At 38.5% G+C, this 22,727-nt stretch overlaps 1 protein-coding gene across 2 annotated transcripts; it reads right to left on the bottom strand.

The window, feature by feature from the left end:
- Positions 1-858: 858 nt before the first annotated feature.
- LOC121317428 (cerebral cavernous malformations protein 2 homolog) lies at positions 859-22,260 on the bottom strand. 2 transcript variants are annotated; one of them, XM_041253350.1, is made up of 10 exons: positions 21,905-22,260; positions 11,277-11,453; positions 9,127-9,210; positions 8,152-8,335; positions 7,486-7,622; positions 6,893-7,028; positions 6,511-6,568; positions 6,136-6,274; positions 5,448-5,586; positions 859-4,626 (listed from the first exon to the last, which is right to left on the bottom strand). In XM_041253350.1, exons 1-10 carry the CDS (start codon positions 21,932-21,934, stop codon positions 4,346-4,348), a joined length of 1,365 nt encoding a protein of 454 aa, XP_041109284.1. In that variant the 5' UTR covers positions 21,935-22,260; the 3' UTR covers positions 859-4,345. The 2 variants fall into 2 exon arrangements, with proteins under 2 accessions (XP_041109284.1, XP_041109286.1); XM_041253352.1 differs by lacking the exon at positions 21,905-22,260 and adding an exon at positions 11,968-12,113.
- Positions 22,261-22,727: the final 467 nt, after the last annotated feature.

Raw genomic sequence — 22,727 nt, 5'->3', positions numbered from 1 at the left:
CTGTTATCTGTTACACACTAGAAAAAAAAATAACTGGCTTCACAGGAGTCAAAGCAGAAATGAAGTGTGTAAAACAAAAAAGGAAACTGACACAAAGATGTAAGCAAAAAGGCTAAACTGACTGAGAATGACAACGGTAAGAGAGCATTCTGAATAAGCTTATTCTGAGTAGGACAGCAAAGCACGCACTTTAAAAACACATAACAGCATGCTTACAGAAGCATCAGCATGAAACAGAATGGAAAATACCGACAGTGGTCGATCACAACTAATGATATGAATTACATGAGCATGAATTACAAGATATCGAAGGCTGAATTAACCAGCAGAATCTATAATGTGCAGGCTTTTTGCCTTTTAGGTTTTAAGATCGATTGTCATGGTCTGCCATGAGGGCTGCTCACTCTTTGTGTTGCACCTTTAGATAAACGAAAAGTGTAAAAAATGTGTGAGAGAGAGAGAGGAGAGAGAGAGGTAGTTGTCAAAAAGACACTAAAGCTAATTATGAGTAGGAAAATAAATTTATACCAAAGTTACTAAACTTTAAATATCTTTAGGGAAATCCAGGCAACCTATTTCCCCGGTATATCCCAGGCGAAGTGTCCTCATTATTTCTAGCTGGGTCCTGTTTGTACCCAGGTTTAGCTTTGGTGTCTTACAAAAGTAAATGGGTATTGAAGTAAGAGACAACACTGCCACCACCTGCTGGCCAAACCCTGAAACAGCTTTTTGTAAGAGCAGAGCACTTAAAGTAAAAATGTAAAGCAGAGGATTATTTTTTAAAGGTTGTGTGCCTTTAAGATATAGGTGCCACGAGATTCAGCAAAAAACTATTTTATTTTACTTTAATATGTGACAACTAAATGGACATATCCCCCAAAAACACCTGAGCAGTTGAAAATTCCCTAACAAGACAATGGATTGCACTATGACATTAAGACAGAAGTACAAATTCAAACACACCACCATTTCGAAAATATTTTCAAAGCAGCAATTTATATGCATAAATCAGTGCTTACATTCCTTAAAGCAACGTTTTGATTGGTAAAATAAAATATATTTAACATTTTGCTTGAGTGGACACCATATACTCTCAATTTAAAAAATGAAAGTCTACTGGCGTGTTTTATTACACGCAAGGCAGTTTTATCAGTGAGCAATTCAAACTGGAGTTATCACAGTGCTTACAGAATTGCAATATTTGTGAATCCTGCTAAGTGTATGTATGTGTTTAATCCCAGCCGCAGTTTACAGATTCAATACAAATTCCATTGTTATTGAAATGTAATATTTATCTATATCAAAACAATCTACACATAAAGCTGTAGGATACAAATTAATAGATTAAACAAAACAAAAAAAAAGATACAAAGTTAGGAAAAGCAAATACAGTGTACTAGTTACAAGAATACAGGGTTCTGTGTAAAATAAATGAAATTAGGACATAAATGCAATTCAGAAAGGCTTCTTGAACACCAAAGTACAGAATAACCCAATATGTTCCAGGGTAATGTGTATATATTTTAAAAGGGTGTGCGTGTACACAAACACACACAACGGTTAGATCACAGGTTAACGGTACTGCTTTTATCACACAACCCTTGCAGGAATAAATGTAATGTTTCCAAGTCTGTGATGCTTGATTATTTTCATCTCAGCTATCTGAAGGGGGCAGTGTATGGTACTTTGTTCTTACCTGCCTGCAGAGAATGACCCCAAAAGTTGCACTCACCACAAACCATACCATAAACACACACATACAAGCACTCATGGTGGCCCCACATCCAAATAAAATATGAAAGAAAAAAAATGTGTTGCCCTTGGATGGATAATCTTATATTTTTAGCAAAACATTAAAATGCTCTCTCTCTCTCAAAATATGCTGGATTATTAGTACTAATGTGCATTCATTCACCATATTAGATATTTTGCATTATTACATCCCACTTCACTACCAGTCATCACATAGTACATGTAGGTCTTTCATACAAAGCTTTCAAACTTTATTTGCTACAAATAATGGGAATTAAAAAAAAAATTTAAAAAACCACACACACACACACTAAAAAAACCTAGAACACGTAACCAAAAAACAAAAAAGGCTGGCTCTCTGGTAGGCCACTAATTAATTTGTTTAAAAGAAATGCAACAAGCAGTAACGGTTTAGAAGGTATTCATTCACATTGCAGTATACCGTATTCCTTTGAATTTAAGATGCAACCCAAATTTTCCACCCTCAATTTGAGGAAAAAATAAATCAAATAACTATGGATTTACAAAAATACAACCTCAATTATGCATATGGAGGCAGCCTGAGGTGGTCTGCTTTCACATAGAGCAATAGTAATGTGCTACTTCTCATTTCCAGTCATGATTACTCACACCTGTTCTTCTTCCAGTTTGTGAACTGTGGTATTGCTTGGCATGTCAAAAAATACGGGAGTCTGAACAGCATTTCCGACCTGCCCAAGCTGGTACTGTTTGTTAGAATTGCTGAAATTGTAACAACGTCTCTTTGAATTCCTCAGGAAGCTAATGACAATGGCTGAAAATGGCTGCCTGTATGTCATGGATTTTCCCAGCAGTCAGTCACGTTGCTGTTTGTGTAGTCGGGTAGTCATGTCATTTGTTGCTGATTTTAAATACACGCATTACTATTGTTCTCACTTAATTGTACTCAAATTTAAGACACAGGATATTTTTGAGAAGAAAAAAAATGGTTTAAAAAGTGTCATATTCAAAGAAATACGGTACTCATGTTTCTCCTTTTCCCTCTTTTTAATTTATAAGAAATTTGCCCAGAGTAGCCCAGCTGAAAAGTATACAATGAGTCCTAACGTCTATCCATCAGCAGATCAGCCTGGGCCTGAGCTTGGACTCTCATGCTCTCTGGGTAGCAGGCGAATCACCCTGGTAGAAACAGGTGAAGGGTGACAACTTAAGGGGTGCGGCGCACTACGGTCATAAATATTCAGAATACTTATTCATATTCACAGATACGTGGATATCTGCACAAGAGGCAAGATGAAATTAAATTGTGAATATTCCTGACAGACTGATATTATTTATGCTCCCCAATTAAACAAGTGCAGAGTGTGTATTAAAATGTAGGTGTTAAAATGTCTAACACATATTTACTGTATTCTTAAAATATGTAAATTGAGATGCATCCGATTAAGTTTTAAAGCCGGGGGTAAAACCATGGATGAAGGTCCAATCAGGACGCAATGAATATTCACATTGTCCCAAGACAACCTGTACCCTGTTTGACTCACATCACCTTCCAATGAACTGGATTCCACTGTAGTTAGCTATGCTCACTTTACAGTTCACAGCACCTGCAGAAAGCCAAACATGAATAAATCTTGAACACAGATGACTATGCAATCAATTCCACACTAATTCATAGTAATCATAACAACCCTTAATCTAAAATGACTGTTTACCATCTGAACCAGACATTACAATCCCATTCAATTCCAGATCTACTAATGATTTTTTGAAGAAAACTTTGCAATCCTTCTCTAATTTTCAATTTCCATTGAATATTTGTGCCTAAATAGCACCAAATATTTATCCTTCATTCTTTGGCACAAAACATGTGGTGTTGCTATACAGGAAAGAAGACTATATAATATGTATATAATGAGGGTCATGATTTCATATGGATTAGTGTAGAGTTATATCATGAATCAAGAACTAGAAGGGGTCCATACACTAAATACAAGTAAATTATTAATTTCAATGTGTAATATGGTAATGAGCAATCAGTAAGTCAACCAATTACTTATGTGGTGCTTCACTAATGCAAATAATATGGGTTTTTAACAGAGTAACCAGCAAACTGAAAAACCTTCTTTCAATGTTGGTCTCCAATTAAAAAAAAAAAGAAATTGGAAGCAATAAACTTGATATTGCTCAAAACCTGTGGTGTGTCATTATGAAAGTGTGAACAGACTGACATATATATACAAGCGCAATTCTGTCTGTCAGTCAGGCAGTCACAGGAAAACTGGTGGATTGATACCAAGGGAGTGGGCCTCAGCCATCAAAGACTGAAACAAGTGCAAAAGCATTACCTCATATTTTTAAAATGTTGGCCCATATTCACAAAAGTTAATCGAAACGAACATTCTTTAGCCTAAAAATAACTGTTAGATATATAATGGAAATAAAATCCTCATCTCAATCAAGCCCTCTATATAGAGGTCAATCTATATTGCATTCCTACAAGGAACTTGGTGTTTGAGACTTGGAGCTACAGAAAGGGCACGGCAGTGCAAAATAATGGTACAAATACAATAGCAGGAGTCCATAGTCTGTTCCCCCTGCCCCACCCTAACCCTCAGGAGGAGTCCTGGTCCATACTGCAGCCCAGCGCTTCAATGTCATTACTGATGTCAGAGATCATGCGATCCCACTCATCGCCTTCAGAGGGCACCGACTGGTCATAGGAGCTCCCAGCCGCATCATTGCCATTGGTGGTGGAGTTGGAGGTGGCATTGGTTGTCCGACGGTACCTTCCGAAACTGTCAGTGATGATGCCCCTCCCATCCTTCACCCCAATCGTCTCCAGGAAGTTCTCAAAATGCTGGCTGTCCTTTTCAGGAATAAATGGCCTGAGCCCTTGGCAGAAAAGAGGAGTTTTTTTTAATTAATTTGCATATAAGCCTACTGCCACTAAACATCACACATTTAAGGCTTGACAAAACAGCCTGCTACATTTCACTGACATTATGAAATACTGACACTGCAGTGATGGAAATAAGACACCTATTTCATAGCAGTTTCGCCTATTCCAGGTTTTAAAATGAGCCTCATTAGCCCCAGTGTAGAGGTAGCAAGTGCAACTAGTGAAACCAGGAATGGATCAAGCTGCTATGCAATGCATGCCACTGATGCAGTCACCACTCTGGCATTGCTCCCACCAATTTCACAAAATAAGTCCTGAGATGATCAACAAAGTAACGATGCAACTAAAAAGTTAACCTGTAGATACTGCTCACCTTCATAGAGATAATGTGACACCCCTGGACAAGTTTTTTTCTTTTTCTTTCTTGAAACACAGAACTACAGTTCTGAATCTAATGAGGACCACTTTAATACTGCAGTACTAACTAACAGCCCCCTAAATTACATGTCTCAGTTGGTTATTTATGGTTTAGTAGATTAACTGGGTGTTCTTTCTCTTTCTGAAGAAAATCATGCTACAGTCTCATGACAAAATATGTTAATGCCAGGGCTACAGAATAGTTAGGGAGCTGACAAGAACATTCTCATGTCATGTCTCTCATCAGATTTGAAATAAAATTGAAATATTAAGCCAAGCCTATAACTTTTGTCTTGAGTTATTAAAAATGTATAACTATTTGGTTCCGGAAGGTTTGCAGTCTGCGCCCGAAGATTTTGGACAATCTGCTACCCTGGTTTATACATCTAATGCTTACCCAACAGGAGGAACTTCCTGCTGTCTCCATAGAGCTGTCGTAGGTTGATGCAGAACTCATGGATGGAGGATCCATTTCTGTACTCGTGGAGAAGCATTGCAAATTGCTGGATCTCCTGGGAGGAGAGCTTCGTTTTTAACTAGAAACAAAAGTTTTTTTTTTTATTATTTATTAACATTGTTATCATCACTATTAACTTTTTTTTCAATGATGAAAACATTTATTTATTTATGTTTAGCCTAATACAGTTTCCCTTAAATTGTTATCATTGCATATTTGGAGTTGAACTAGATACATCAGTACCGCTGATTAAGTATCTGTCACAAATGTTTGGATAATTAAGAATAACTGCATGAAATAAAAATTTAAAAAGAAGTTTAAATGGCCATTTGCACTAAATAAAAAGTAGCAAAAACACATAAGCCTATTAGAGCCATATGAAAAGAGGATTTCATTTACCAATACTGGACACAAAATTAGCATTTTAAGAATTCAGTATTCAGTTTTCTATTTAATTAAACAAACACTGTAAAAATACCCTGAGTTTATCACCAAGCCTACTGGTAACTGTACACTTGCTGAGCACTTAGCAATCAACCAGTAAATGCATACTGGCAGCGAGAAGCACTCGCACACGACCAAAGGATCTGTATACAGCAACAATGTGGATAGTAAGCGCCCTGCTTACCGTCTTTATGTAGTCCTGGAGCAGCTCGGCAGCGGTGGTGCTCAGCTCGCTCTCGCTGACAGTTTTAGCCTGAGGGAAGGCCTGTGTAGATGAGGAGGAAGGAGAGTTCCCACCAGTGTCCAGAGATCCCTGAAATGAACTGAAAAAGGAAGGCTAGGCCCACAGTCTTAAAGGATACCAGGGGGACACAGCTGTCATAACCAGGTTCTACTAGGAGACTGCAAATTAGGGACAACACTAAATACTCCCTTTTTATGACAAATGTGATAAATCAGGTAAGTTCAGTAGGTTCTTACTTATTTTCAATGGTTGAGAGGCGTGTGTATGTTTTACAGTATGCAAGCCAATTAGGATGAAACACGATACAGTACTTACAATGTACTTGCTTCTGTTTCATAGGCTTCCTTGACATCAATTTTGCTAGAAGAATCATCTATAAAATTAGAAGTAAATAAATCAATATTTGCAATATTAAGAAGAAATGCCATTTTGTTATTGCACAAAAATTCCACTTTCCCCATTGAAAAGTAAAAAATTCCAAAACTGGTGCTTAATATATTTTATTAGACCAACATTTTACATAATTGACACTAATTTTCCACAGCAGGTTTCTTCTTAAGGGGAAACTTGGAAACCACATTTGCAATGCATGTTCAACTCTACAGCGGTAAGCACGGAAAAAACAGTCATATGACAGTTAGCTGTTGCATTTACAGTTTAACAACACCATCGAGAGAATCAAGCTGTCCACACTTACCACTGTACACAGACATGTGTCTTGTAGGCGTTGTGGCCCCATCGAATATTGCTCTATCTAAAAAGTCTATAGTAGATTCTGTGTAAACAATCTGGAAGACCTGGCTGAGTAGTAAACAGAGTTCCTCGGCTGCTGTCTAAAATAAAAGATAATGTTGAGTGTCACATGTATGCCTTTTTTTTCCCATGGATCTTGTTTTGGACCAACATTATTATACTTAGAATTAAAAAATACTGGCAGACAGTTTCATTGGAAACTTTAACAGTTGCCCAAGCACAAGTACTGGTCAGTGTTTGCACTGAGATCCTTTGTAAATGAAAGGTGCCATACAAGTGCAAGTTCCATTCTTACTGTGCTTACTATATGGGGGTATACACAAAGCAACCCAAGCAATAACAAGAAAACCAAAAACAAATCAGCAATAATCACTTATAAGCTTGTAAATTCATAATTTAAAGCTTTGTTATATGTATATGGCACGATTTACTTTCATGGCCAGTAGGGTGTTCACAACAAAAAATGATACAATTTCCCAGGCCTCAAAGATAAAACAATAAATGATTTTCAATGAATGACCGGGACAGCTCTCAAACCTTGTTCTCTGCAGCCAACAGCACCAGACAGCACACCTCGACCAGCACAGCACCACTCTCTGACAGGGACCCCAAAGCCTGAGATTTGGAAATCTCAGGACATGTGCTGGGACAAGGAGAGCTTCCAGGCTCCTGAGCTGGAAAAACAACCATAGGTAGGCTTTTAGGAATATGATCAAGCCCTTCACCCTTCATGACTTTGACTGCACTTTCTGCATGGTCTTTTGAACACACATGAAAACTCAGTTACTGTTATCAGTCCAAATCAGCCACTTTCCCATGTAACCATGCACAACTTGTTTTATTTTACAGTTTTAAGTTGTTTTAAGTACAGCACCCAAGGAAAATATGTAGTTTAATTAGATGATTTCAGTATTTCAACACACAAATTTTGCTTCCTGTTTCTCAGGAATTCAGCAGAGTTCATTATTCCATTCCCTGTTTTGTCACTCAAACAAGCTTGGTTTGGACTTAGTTTGTCTGTCTTTAACCAAGTTTTTTTTTTTTTTTTTTTTTAAACTGCAACCCAGGAACAAACAGCTTAACGCAGTGTTTCACAAAATGTGGCCGCCACGTGGTGTAAATACATGTTGAAAATGATGAGTGCATCTTGTTTTTAGGGGAGTGGCAAGGCCTCAGATTCCATAGTTGCTTTTTAATTTTTACCTGTTTTGAGCACTACAAGATGCAGGGAGTCATCTCTGATATAGGACACGGCAGCAATGTCATGGATGGGAACCCTGAGTATGATATCCTCACCATCTCTCCACACCAGTTTCACATTGTAGGCAGACAGGCTGACCACTGCATCATGCTCCGCAGTCAGCTGCCCAGGAAGCTGATGTGCTTTCTGAGGAACAAGGGACATGTAGATAAAGTAAGAATCCTGCCAGACCTCCCCACTAGGTGGTGCATGGTGATGAGCTGGACTGAAAGTAGAGAATCTAAGACACGTGTATGTTACTCAGTCACCAATCAAGCTACCACAAACACTCGCACTCAAACAAGGAGCAGGGTGAAATTTAAGCAAATAATAGTAAAGCAGATGGTTCAAACAACTGCAATAATGTGGAATCTAAATAATTAGCTCTAGGCAGGCTCAACTCAGTGTCTTTAAAAAATATATATAACAGGGGTGGAAATACAATAAGACTTCATTCCAGATTTCACTGCAAGCTTAATTAGTCAGAACTGAGCTATAGCAGACAAAACAAATGCTCAAGTGTGACCTGTAAGCAGTTTAATTAAGCCTGCAATAAAGTCTACTGACTAAGTGCCTGGAACCCAGGGTTCAAAATACAACTGAGACTCACAGTGCAGCCTGTAATCCTGCATGTTACTGAAACACCCTGAGCTTCTGGCCCATCTGTCTAGCTAGATTCTCATCTTTATTCCTGCACAGACATAGATTTTAAAACAAGCAAAATAAAAATAAAAAAAAACTATATATATATATATATATATATATATATATATATATATATATATATATATATATATATATATATATATATATATATATACACACACACACACACACACACACACACACACACACACACACACACACACACACACACACACACACACACACACATATACATATAATTGTGAAATACTGTTGTACGAATAAGAACTCACCCTTGCATTGTCGATCAAGTGCAGTACTTCAGTTCGACTGGATGGATTCAGGTACCCTGGCACTGAGGTGAGCTGCCCTAAATACTTTAGGGAAAAAAAAAAAAAAAAGATAGTCTAAAGACAGAGTACATGCATTTTCTATAAATGCTGCTGCATTGTTCAAATTCAGACAAGAGGCTGTAAGGACAAAGCTTTCAATTAAAGACCATCTGGGTGTCAAAGCTCATGCAAAAGTAGATAACCGTAACCTGGATTTTGATACCCTTAACAAAACTGTGGAATATCTCACGTATCTTTCATCACTCCTGGATGAGTGATTCTCAAGATACAGCCTCCTCAATATTCCTGTCACAAGGGACAGTCATTGCAGGAGAGATCACTGGGGTCAGCTGCCTGGTAAATAGGAAATCAGTGGATGGGGAAAAAAAAAGGACTACCATAGAAAAAAAATAAAATAAAATGATTTTACATGTCAGGATTTTACATTCTAAACTTCTTTATTTCAGTAAACATACACATTCTTGCTAAAGTAAACAAAAAACTATAATAAGTATTCACCCCCCTTGAATGTTTTCAGTTTGTTGTGTTACAACCTGAAATCTTGATTCATTTAAGTGGGATTTTTTTCCCTTTGATTAAGACAACCTACTCAAAACTTTGAGGCATGAGAATTTTTATTGTGAAACAGTTAAAAAAAAAAAAAAAAAAATGCCTTGGTTAGGTAAGTATTCATCCACCTGAGTCAATACTTGGTAGAACCACGTTGGCAGCAATTACAGCAGTGAGAATTCTGGGGAAAGTCTCTACCAGGTTTGCACATCTGGATTGTGCAATATTCGCCCATTCTTCTTGACAAAATTGTTCAAGCTAGGTCAAGTTCGATGGGGATCATTGGTGGACAGCAATCTTCAAGTCTTGCCACAGATTCTCAAATCGGATTCAAGTCCGGGCTTTGACTGTGACACTCTAGGACTTTCTTGTTTTTAAGCCACTCCAGTGTCGCTTTGGCTGTGTGCTTGAGGTCATTGTCCTGCTGAAAGGTGAATCTCCGTCCCAGTCTTGGTCTTTTGCAGACTGAAGCAGGTTTTCCTCAAGGATTTACCTGTATTTAGCTCCATCCATTTTGCCCTCTACCCTGAAAAGCTTCCAAGTCCCTGCTGATGAAACGCATCCCCAAAGCATGATGCTGCCACCACCATGCTTCACAGTAGGGATGGTGTTACCTAGGTGATGTGCTGTGTTGGGTTTGCGCCAGACATAACACTTTGCCTTTAGGCCAAATAGTTCCATTTTTGTTTCATCGGACCACAGAATCTTTTGCAACATCTTTTCAGAGTCTCCCACATGCCTTTTTAAACTTTCCAAACTGAATTTTTCATGTGCTTTTTTCAGAAATGTCTTCCTTCTTGCCACTTGTCAGATTTGTGGAGTACCTCAGCTATTGTTGACACATGGACAGTTTCTCCCATCTTAGCCATGGAACGTTGTAGGTCTTTCACCGTTGTCATTGGCCTCTTGGTGGCTTCTCTGATCAATGCCCTTCTTAACCTTCTCAGTTTGGGAGGACAGCCTGCTCTAAGCAGATTCTGGACGGTGCCGTATACCTTCCACTTCTTAATGATCGACTTGACTGTGCTCCAAGGGATATTCAATGTCTTTGAAATCTTTTTATACCCCTCCCCTGATCTGTGGCTTTCCACAACTTTATCCCAGAGTTGTTTTGAAAGCTCCTTGGTCTTCATGGTAGTATCTTCACTTTGAATGCACTACCCAACTGTGGGACCTAACAAAGACTGGTGTATTTAATCTGAAATCATGCGAACAACTTTTATTGCACACAGACGGACTCCATTAACATTACTGTGTGAATTCTCAAGGCAAGTGGTTGCACCTGAGCTTATTGAGGAGTGTCACAGCAAAGGGGGTGAATACTTCCCTTTCAGGTTTTTATTTTGAATTGATTTGTTTTTTCACCCCCCCCCCCCCCCCCCAATCATTTGTTTCACACAGTGAAAGTGTTGAGTAGGTTGTGTAAACCCTTCTTGATCAGCCTCCGGCGTGCTTTACACCACTGGGTAGAAATACATACCAACATGTTACAGTATATGCATAAAGGTTTTTTAATCTGGAGAGTATACTGCACATTATACCTTGACCTCCTTCTCAATATAGTCGTTGAGCAGTATGTCAGCGTCGACCCGGTGATCTGGGAGGGACAGGGGGACTGTGTGCAGGGGTCTCCTCTCCGTCACTTTCTCCTGTGCCTTCTTGTCCCTCCCCTTCTCACCCTTCAGGAAGACACGCTTGAACGGTGAGACAATACCAGGCTGAAGAAGAGCAAGGAAGCATAGGTTAGACTGCACAGTACGAATGCAAAACGAGAACACCAGTATTTTTGGTAAGTGAATAAAAATAAATCTTCTCAACGAGGAATATAACTTGAGATTTCATGCAGGATTTGTTTGTTATTGTTGGAGCCAACGTACCAAAAAATGGATGGCTGAATTTGTATATCTTCCCAGAATGTACTGCCAAGCTCCTTGGTAAAGTAGGCATTGGCATACCATTTATATACTGTTTAACTTCAGGCCGGACTCATCTGTACAGTAAAGACTTCTAATGCCACATAGCAACACAAAACTTTCTGTTTGAACACCCTAAACCCTTGGGGCGAAAAAAACAAAAAAACAACCAAAGCCTATCGAGCAATGCACTCCCAAAGTGCTACAGTACAACAGAAGGCACCATGAACTGTATGGTGGGGCCTCTAACCCATGATTAATGACAGCTGTGTTCCACTTGCTTGTCTGTAACACTAATTTGATAACAGATGTAACTTACCTCATTCTCCATGAAACTTCAGATGAATCTGGAGTTCACAGGACACTATTCAGCAGCTTTTCAACTGAAGTTAGACTATTCTTTCAGGTTGTTTATGTCTTACATTCCCTCTGTACTTTTATGACTTCATAGCTGTACTACACTGCAGATCGATTCCAAGGCAGATGAGCAGGAAGTGAAGTAACTGCCACTTCCTGCCATAACATTTGTTGCTAACTTCCACCTGCACTCTGACAATCCACACTTCTTTTGTAAAACCTTGATGCAACCCACACACACATAGAAGCAGATGATTTATAACAGAGTGCAAGACAAGATCTAAGCAGAGACCAGTCAAGGCACCATGATTGTCAAAAAATAAACCAGGTCCACAGTAAATGCTGGAAGGTCCACCTTCTTGGATTTAGAACTATTATGCATAACACTTTCACATGATGTTCAATATCCTATCAATATACTACAGATAACTAACTGCACAACAGTTTCTACCATACTCAAAGTTACCCCCCAAAATCTCATGCTAACTTTGGGTTTTTTACAGCCCCAAATCTTAAGAAATATTGAAGCTAGAAGCTTAGAGTTTACTGCAAGACTAGAAATCAAAACACATAGACTAGAAACCATGATCACAGTATAATGCTGTAGTCGGAAGACAGACTGCTGTATTTGAGTTTAGGGCAAATGCCATGACCGTAGTGGATTATACTTTTTTCACTATCATTATTATTTTTAAATCTTTTGACAGCATTCTTGTTTTTTTTTTGGACACATATTGCAGTGTACACAGATGTATAACTGTTAATTACTACAAGATAGGTTTGTGACATTCCCTGTGGTAATTATGTACAACCAGTACTTAACAAAAAACAAAATACAGTGCCAGAAAATGGACTGACACAATAAGCTTTTGGTCACAAAAAATTTAATTAAAATTCATTGAAAAAAAAAAAAAAAAAAATATATATATATATATATATATATATATATATATATATATATATATATATATATATATATATATATATATATATATATATATATATTTTCATTCTGTGGATGACAAATGTTTAACACCACTCTATTCTTTCTTTATATATTTTCAGGCACCGATGAGGGGAAAGTTCACTACCATTCAAAATTTCACTCAAATATTAAAAGAAACAAAATCCCCAAGCATTAGTGTAAAAACAGTGCCATCTACTGTTCATGAGACAAACACAAATTTGCTTTCAAGTACAGTCCAGTCAACAAATACTGTAAGTAACATGATGATGACATCAAATTAAATAAAGTTTGGTCACACAGTATTAATTCCTTTAGAAGTGCATAAACAAAACTGTAACACGCCAGTTACACCAGGGCATTTAGATTTTTAACTACCGGCTCCTTAGGTAGTGTTTTTACTGGCCCGTTCATCTATCTGTCTCTGTCTGTCGGTCTGTTGTTGCTGTCTGTCACTGTGTGTGTGGGAGAGCTGAGAGTGAGGAAGCTGTGTATGTGGGAAGCGAGTGGAGTTTTCAGCAAGTAAGGGGTTTGTCCCCAGCCTTTTTTTTATTTTTATTCTTCATTTTTCCTTTCTATGGTTATTTTGTTTGACTGTTACATCAGATCAAAAATTTGTGGAAGCAGAGACTGCCGTCATGGCCACAGCAGGGGGAGTCCCGAGAGGGCACAGCTCATGTTTTGAAAACAACACACGCAGACATGGCATTAAAATCATAGCTGAGGCTATTGTGAGTGTTTAGAAATGTGCACTCGAGCTTGGAAAAGTAGAAGGATGTAAAAACATAAAATCGTCTTCTTGAACGAATATAGCGGTGGTTGTGTTTCTGAATAGTGAAGAGTTAGTTCAGAGAGCTGTTCAGGAGGGTTTAGTAATCAATGATGTCTTCGTCTGTTTTGCCCCTCGTAGCTCCGGCGAGAAAAGTCACTATTTCGAATGTCCTGCCGTTTATAAAGAGATAATTACTAATCAGAGAATTAAGCCGCTATGGTCAAATACTGTTGGAGATTACTACAATTCCTCTAGGCTGTAAATATGAAACAGTCTCCATTAGAAGATAGCTGTATATGCTATACACATGGGCCAAAGGTAGCGCTGGGAAGGCTGGATATATTGTATGTGTTTAATCACTTTTTAAATCTATTTATTAAGTCACAGATTATTCCCAATCAATTCTCACACCATATAATTGTTGTTTTAGACCTGGTTATTCCCCAATTGAAGGTTCATTCCTCATACTGGCATTTTAATAACAAATTGCTGCAGGACGCCCACATTTTTTAGATTCTTTTGGAAAAAAACACCTTTTTCTTCATTGAGACAGTGGTGATATATGTGGCTAAAGTTCAGATCAAAATGCTATCTCAGCAATACACTAAGAACATTACACAAAGCACTAGTGAAGCGATGAGAGCTGGAAGCTCCACAGAGCTCTGGAGTCAGGCTACAGCCTCAGGCTGGTTGAGGACCTGAAAACGAAGAGAAAGAGATTAACCGATCTGTTGGACACACAAGTACAGGGGGCACTGGTACGCTCAAGATTTCAGACTCTTGATCAGATGGATGTACCAACAAAATATTTATTTGATCTTGAAAAAAAAAAAAAAAGAAAACAACATCAAGGTAAACTGATGCACTGCCTGCAGAAAGCGACGGATAAATTGTTACATGAGCCTGGGGAGATCCGGAGGTGTGCAGTGGATTTCTTTTCAGAATTGTTCAAGGTGGAGGCGGTGGATGAGAGAGGAGACACAGCGTTTCCTTGAGGGGCTGCCTCAGGTTTGAAAAGAGGAGAAAGAGCAGTTTGAGGGAGAGACGACATTGAAAGAGCTGTTTGAGGCTCTGGCTGGGCTGAATACTGAAAAGGCCCCAGGAATTGATGGTTTGACCACTGAATTTTATAAAACTGTTAGGCCACAGATTGGAGAAGATCTGTGGGATGTGTTCACAAAAAGCATAAGGGAGAATGAGTTGCCGTCGAGCAGTATTGACATTACTCCCGAAGAAAGGAGACCTGTGTAACATTAAGGACGTGATACAAATCTTTTTATGAATGACACGATCAAAGCATTCATTCACAAGCTTATTATCTGGTGTTCACATGTGCAGGATGGCAGTTTTGATGAGAGAAAATTAATTCAGTGATATCATCCTGTCGCACTTGCAAGGCCTACAAAACCAGATGCTGCATTATTTTCCTTAAGTTACAGCAACAGGTAGCTTGGATAAGAAACCCATTTGAAGATGATGTTGTTAAAAATGCAGCTTTGCCCCCAGCAGCAGACTGCAGGTAAAGTTTGTGTAGTTATCATGTGATAATACCCAGAAGCTCACTTTTCCAAAACAATTACTTTGCGATTCTTGATTATCTCTATGCATAGAATACTCAAAACTAGAATGTGAAGCCATGGAAGAGCTTGTGCCTTTTGCATCGACATGCCTTAGTGAGTCAGCTTGTTTGAATCTGGTTGCAATCAAAAGCAAATACTGTACCCATCTCAATGTTAATGAAAATCTGTGAATGTGTATGACCAGCATAGAGCCTTGTCTGAAAAGCAGTCACACCCATGAAATACTGTACTACTATTATGGCTTCCGGTAGACTTTTGCAATATAATTTTGTAGCATATCAGTTACTTGCATAGTAGAGTGCTATGAAGATTTCTATTTAATAAAAGAGGCTGTGCATTTTTCTATATAACTATATATAGAACATGTTAAATAAAATATTTAAATTATGTTCATATACAAGGCTCTCGGGGTTGCGGGTATCAAGTTTACAGTTGTCTGCGTCTGTCAGTCAGTCTGACGTGGACAGCCCCACCGCAGAGTTATTTATTTATTTTCTTTTAAATCATGCCAGTAATACAGCTGTGGTGTAGGGCTACAACAAAGGGTACATTTTGACCTTCGAAGGTTCAGAACAGATTACCAAAGGAAGGTTCGCACCTTCAATGGTACTAATTTGCACAATTTACTGGTGACATCATCATAGCTATCATAGTTCACATTTGATTGAATATCTAGCACTCCTAGAGCATAGTTTGCAAAAGCAAGTTGGAATTTTGCTTTCATGAATTCTATTGCTATGTAGTTTTGTTCTTCATTTGTAGCCTCCTTGTCAAAATTTTAATAAATGAAGAAAACAAACTGATTTGTATACCATAAAATTAAGACTTTGTACTTTATTAGGACCCCCATAATCTCCTCTGGGACCTTCAATTGTTTTAGTCCTGGACCCTTAATGGGAAAAGGTTTGAGAGCGTTTGTGGCTGGACATAGCCATGCTGCGTGTTTATAGTATTTTGAATTGAAGTTTGGCAGGGATGGGGTTAATTAAGGGGCACCAGACCCTTTGTTTGCTAGAGTAGGAGAAGAGCTGGCATGCCCTGATAGCACTGCTTGGGTGTGTTGGTTTTGCTTGTGCATGGATTTGTTTGTTTAAACCTTTATTTTGGCTATCATGCACTGTTTGTTTGTTTAATTAAACGTGCACACCAGTACTTAATCTGCAGCTTTTTCTGTCAGAAATGGCTGCAGTTTAAGCGCTGGTGCTCACGTTGAATTAAACAAACAACAAAAGATAAAACAAACAAGGCATGCAGGCCAAAATAAAGGTTTAAACAAACCCATTGACAAACCAAACACACACCCAAGCAGTGCTATCACAGTGTGGTAGCCAACCTGCTGCTCCCAGATCATCTCCTAGCTACCTCCAAGAAACGGTCTGGTTCCCTTTATATACCATGTGGCTAGGCTTGATTGACCATAATTGACTGACCATACCATGTGGCTAGGCTTGATTGATTGATTTAATCAAGATCCAGCCACATTCTGCACATAGATTTGGCAGGGTTGAGAATTAACCCCTTCCCTGCCAAACTTCAATTCAAAATAATACATTTCTAACAAAATACCATATACACGCATGCCCTGCCACAGACCTGCATATAGTTTTTCAAATAAACACATTAGACAAACTTCTCTGCAACAGATTTTTTTTTTCAATACAGTTAACAAAATAATGAGCAGAATATATTTATAGATACATGTCAAATGCATATTTGACTGCTTTCACCAGATGACAATGGCTTTTTTTTTTTTAAATCTTTAACACATCATCTTTGTTTCTTTCTACCGCGGATCCACACACACTTCAGGTTGGATACCTGTGGCTTGCAATTATCTTCAGCAGGGTTTCCCAGTCCTGGGGGACCCCTGTGTCTGCTGGTTTTCATTCCAATTGAGTTCCCAATTACTTAATTGAACTCTTAACTGAACTACTCATTTGCTTAATTAGACATTTTGAACTGTTTTCAGCATTTAAACAGTTGGAGATTTGAAGTTAACTGTAGAATTTTATAAGTAACTTGGAATCGGCAACTTTTTAGGAGCCGAGAACAACTAAAAAGGTCTGATTAACCACATTATTAGTTCAATTAAGGGTTTGATTAAGTAATTGAGAACATTGATCTACGGTATTTGTTTTTGCACTCGCTGCTTCCATTTGAGGGAAATATTACATCATAGACCTGAAATGAACATTGTTTATGAAGGAATTAACTGTTGAGTTTATTTTTAAAGATTTTCCAAATGTTGAGATTTCAACATTTTTCCTAAACAAGACTGTGTTGACTTTCCACCACAAATAGCACAGCCTTGTAACTAATAACAATGACTCCCAACTAAACCATTATAAAGTGGGAGCACTATCAGCAAAGGTGAAAGCATGCCAGTAAAAAAGACTGAATTACACACTCCCAGGACACCTTAGATCTTAGTCATGCTGCTGCAGACCAAAATGTACAGCTGCTTCCTTAAGAGTCTAATTAAAATGCGTCACACCTGGCAACATGGAGCTTCCATACAACAGCACAACCTTTCCTTCCTCTTGTCAATGTAAACAGAGACAAAACACACAGTAATTACTGTGCTGAGGATGAAGACTTCAGTTAATGATAAATACAAATTTTGTACTCTGTTTGCCAGTTTATTGTCTCCTCTAGTACCTTGGATGAATACCAAAATTTAAGGTACACGTAAAAGCCTTGAGTGTGACATACAGGACAGTAGGACCTTCTGTCACTCTGACTGGGATGTGCATACCCAGCTGGGGTAGACCAACATGATCTACAGCCATGTTACATTTTAAAAAGGTAAATTTTATATGGAGGGACATTTTACTCCACCCAGTCCATACTGTAGAACCAGATTCTGATACTCAATATTCCGTTATCACAATTGGAGAAGCGGTTCTTTAGGTAAAACAGCATATTCCATGATCATAACACTCTCCATATACTGCCGGGGATATGCACTCCCAGAATGGCATGATAATACTACAGTTCTGCCCTCACAGTTCTATAGTTAGATGGTACTAGCCACACAAAAAAAAAATAATAATAATAAAATGCTGGCATTCTATTTGTGTATGCATAATAGAAGGGTGTTGCATCCTGCCTGACATTTGCATGCCTGTCCTGTGTATTTATGAAAGGATCACAGACAAGGACTACTTGCACTGTATTAAGAAATGATTTTTTATAACTAAACTTAAAAAATAGGTTGTGAAAATGTTCAGTACTTGTACAGTAGGACTATATGTGGAAAACAAGCAGCTGGCCCAAAATGAAAGACCACCACCAGCATTTTGAGGCTGGTGGTGGTCTTGTGAGGTGTACATTTGCCGAACTACTTACGATATTGTAGTGAATTAGGTATACAATTTATTTAAAATTAGTCTCTAGTCACCCACTCAGGGACGTCAAAATGTAACAAATGAGACATACCATATTTAAGTTCTGGATCATGTAGAACTCGGATTCCCTTGACAATAACTGACATTCACACAACTTGTCAGAAATATAAAACAATAGTTTATTCAGGGATTGAATTTCAGTGCAGGATTGCAGGAATCGTGCATTTTCCAAGATACTCCAGCATACCTGCAACTACTGTATTTTTCACCCAATTTAGAATGCCTGAAACGCTACAACAATCTCTAAGGAAGTGGGTGTCAGTGACGAAAACACCGAGTACATCTGGTTAAAATAAATAAATTATGCTGGATATTTTAAGAGCCGCAAGACTATTCTCTCATACGGGATTCTCGGCCGCTATTGTTAAGGAGTACACTGCAGTAAGTAAACAGTTTTGAAAAGAAAGACGATATTAAGTCTATCTAGGTGTTGTTTTGCAAGCGTTGACTTTCGCTTTAACTCTTAAAACTCGGCCCCATTCATTCTGGGGCGCCGGCGCACGAAGGTTATACACATCTATTGCTCAGGCACCGTAAGCGCCACCTACCTGGTTGTTTAAAAGTACAGACCCTGGGCTTTCCAAACACGTATTCAGTGTGTGTATGCGGTACTCCTAGCCAGAACTACGACGATATATAAAAGGGAAGTCATTGCTGGCATTGCACTATATTCATGTAGCGTTGGAATGAGTTTCGTGACATAATACGGAATAGATACCCCCACACTAATCAAATCGCTTCCACAGCGAAAAAAAAATATCTAACGGCAAAATATTACAATTACGATTGAAAGGATTTATTACAAATGTCATTAAATAATTGAGAATATATTTAAAGCCGTACAGTAATTATGCAGGTATCCTGTCAATTTGTCACGCACTTTTCATCACCAACAATTAATCACCAGCGACAATTCATCATGGACAATAACTCACCGATTAGGATTACAAGCGCCGCACCGGCCATTTTCACCTGTAGCGTTTTAAACAGCTGTAACAAAATACCCTGTACCCTCCGTGACGAACTGCTGGTGATAAATTTGCAATATTTAATATACGAGTAATATATTTTAAGTTATATATAACAGGCTATATGTATGTATGTATTGTGTCAAAGAATGCTTTTAGTAGCCAATGTTACATATTAGTAGGCTGTAGCATGCATTGGGTAGTGGTCAGGACTGGTAGGTGTCGCAACACAACAACATAGATACACTTATAAGAGGGATCGCAACTCTCTTGCATAGCTGATCTGCGCTGTAGCCGCTATGCTGGAGGTGCCGGGTTCAGTCTCTGCCTGCGCAATACATTTTCTTTTTTCAATATTTAAAAAAAAAAAAAAAAAACCTTTACAAAAACACACACTTAAAATATAATTTATACCAATCGCTGAGATTTTCAGCCCCGGCCCTCTTCAGTTCCTGTTTGTAAACACACCAAAACAAACCACAGTACCATATTAAAGCTGGGGATCAGCTAGTCCCCAACATTGTTCCGCTTCTTTTTTCTTGCAATTGGTATTATGTTAGTACGCAGCTGGGGATGAACCCGAGATAGTGCAAGGCAAAATCCTTACATCTCATTATAATGGTTGCGCCCCCAATGCCACGCCCTTTTCTTCATTTGAATGCATTTCAATATAATTTAAATGGCTTAATGATGGCAAAGTGCAAATTTGACAGCGGGTGCAGAACACCATGTGAACACCATTCTTTACATACGCCGCATTATTAGCGGCCAGTTAAAATCAGACTTTGCAGCTGTTAAATGCTATTTACGACAGTATTACAGGGGTTTTGCACCCGCAAATCACCTCAAAGTCTCTACGTGATCTTGCCCCTCCCCCATAATGGAATTTATAAAACTCTGCTCAGATTAAAATAACACAATTGCCAGGGCAGCTGTTAAAGGTAACTGCATGAAGGCAGGACAACACACACTATTTGCACAAACTGCATTTTCATTTAAAAGACGTAACTTTCTGGAATGCTTTACCAGGCAAGGTACGCGCGAATTTAAAGATTTTACTTATAAACTAAAAGTGTGGTTAAAACAAAAACAAATCTGTGATCACTAATTGTAAATATACTATTTTATTAGATTGGAACTTTAGCATGTTATTAACTGTAGTATATTAGTAGATTTTGGCAAACTGTTGTACTGTGATTATTAAAACCAGGGGTGGGAGTGCAATTATTTTGGTACTATGAATTTTAGCTGTTTGTCTTTTATTATTATAACTATGTATTTGTTTGGATGAAATAATTTGTATTATTTTCTTTATTTTGTTCCTTTCTATACACCGGCCCAGGGCCGGACCATTGGAAATTGGCACATAGCTAAACCTAGGAGTTTTATTGATTTCTTTATTTTTTGCACCAGATGCTAGGTTTCCTTTTACCCCATGTAACAATGCAGTACTGTACAGAAAGCGCGAACTATCCTACGGTGTATTTAATTTTTTTTTTTTAAACATGAAAATTAAAATATTGACAGTACTGAGAATTTGGGTTAACTCTGAATGAACTGTTACACGTGTGCCCGAAGATTACAACGTCACAGATCAAAACAATCATACCGGCACACCCTTGCGACAGTGTTTACTGTTGATGTGTATCTCATGCATAGACAAACCAAAATGAATAGTATTATACCGTACGTGGTAAGATACAGCATGATTTTTTTTTTTTTTTTTTCAATAGCCAACTGTAGGAATACATATCGTACAGGTACAAAAAAAAGCCTTGCAAATATAAGCCTGTGCCGTAGACTCTATTGAGCTGTTTTATTTGCAAACAATACCACTTATTTGTAACTTCTGGAAATTGTCAGTGTATAACGTCTGGATCCCAACATCTAGAACCCGTCTGTACTACTGTACAGTAGTGCTCTGCACTGCCTGGCTTGTTTGTGATTGATGGAATGAGTGTATGTCCAAGAAGTTAATACTTAACTCCCAACCAATGCAAGTTAAACCACGTCCTACACAAACATTTTTGTAATGCACACCTGACACAGAAGAACAAGCGCACTAGAAGCTTAGCCGAATAGTGAAGTACATACCTCAGCACCGTAGTCTGTACGCGTCTTGTCGTACCGAAACAAAGTACCGTACTGTATTTAAATAATGGAGAAAAGTCAGACTCGACTTATTTTCTTGTATAAAAAAGACGTTACCTTTTTTGCTTTCTTCACATCATCCTCCATTTCTATCTGTATCTCCTCTTCATTATCATCCCATTAGAAACAGTTCCTAGAGACCCCAATTACATCACTGCTGCCACAACAACACAATGCACCCAGCATCAGGGGATCTCTCCCCGTGCAAAGAGAGACTCTGATCGCGAACAACACAGTTTAACAAGCGGTAGCCATTTCCTGACGCGTTCCTGGCTTCCTTTCCCGAAATAACTCCCGTTTGGCTCCCAACCCCGCCTCTCGGGTTGCTCAAAACACCCACAAAATCCCGAGATAATGAACTTGAAAGAGGGCGCTGAATGAAACAACATCAACTTTTCAATCCTGCCGCCATCTTGGGCGTATAAAGGGCTCCCAGCGTGCCCCGCGCGGAAGGATTTAGGTGGAGCAAATTTTTTTTTTAAAATTAGCAAGTCCTGGAAAGTGAAACAACTGCGGACTGCTACTGTCAGGGCGCAGCACAAGGGAGTATCCACTAGATACTGTCCTCAGAGTATCAGGCGATTCTTAAGGGTTAGGTATTAGGTCTGGGATTGTTTAAGGTTAGGGTCAGAGAGGTGCCGAGCTGGGGAAGTGAAAGGCGGGAGTGTTTGGCAAATGCCCTAGAATCATCTGATTCCCAGAGTAGTTTTGTGGCTATTCCTTTCCGCTGCTGTCAGGGCCAGTGGCATAACTTTGGTTTCAAAAGTGTGTTTGATGGTGGTGAAATAATAAAATATGTCACAAACAATATAACAAAACATTGCATCCTTTGTATGTCTAATTAATAAAAGATCCAAAGACAACCTGCGGCAATCATTAA

Source organism: Polyodon spathula, chromosome 6 (assembly GCF_017654505.1).
Source record: "Polyodon spathula isolate WHYD16114869_AA chromosome 6, ASM1765450v1, whole genome shotgun sequence".
Lineage (NCBI taxonomy): Eukaryota > Metazoa > Chordata > Actinopteri > Acipenseriformes > Polyodontidae > Polyodon > Polyodon spathula.
This window is presented reverse-complemented; position numbering and strand designations above follow the sequence as displayed.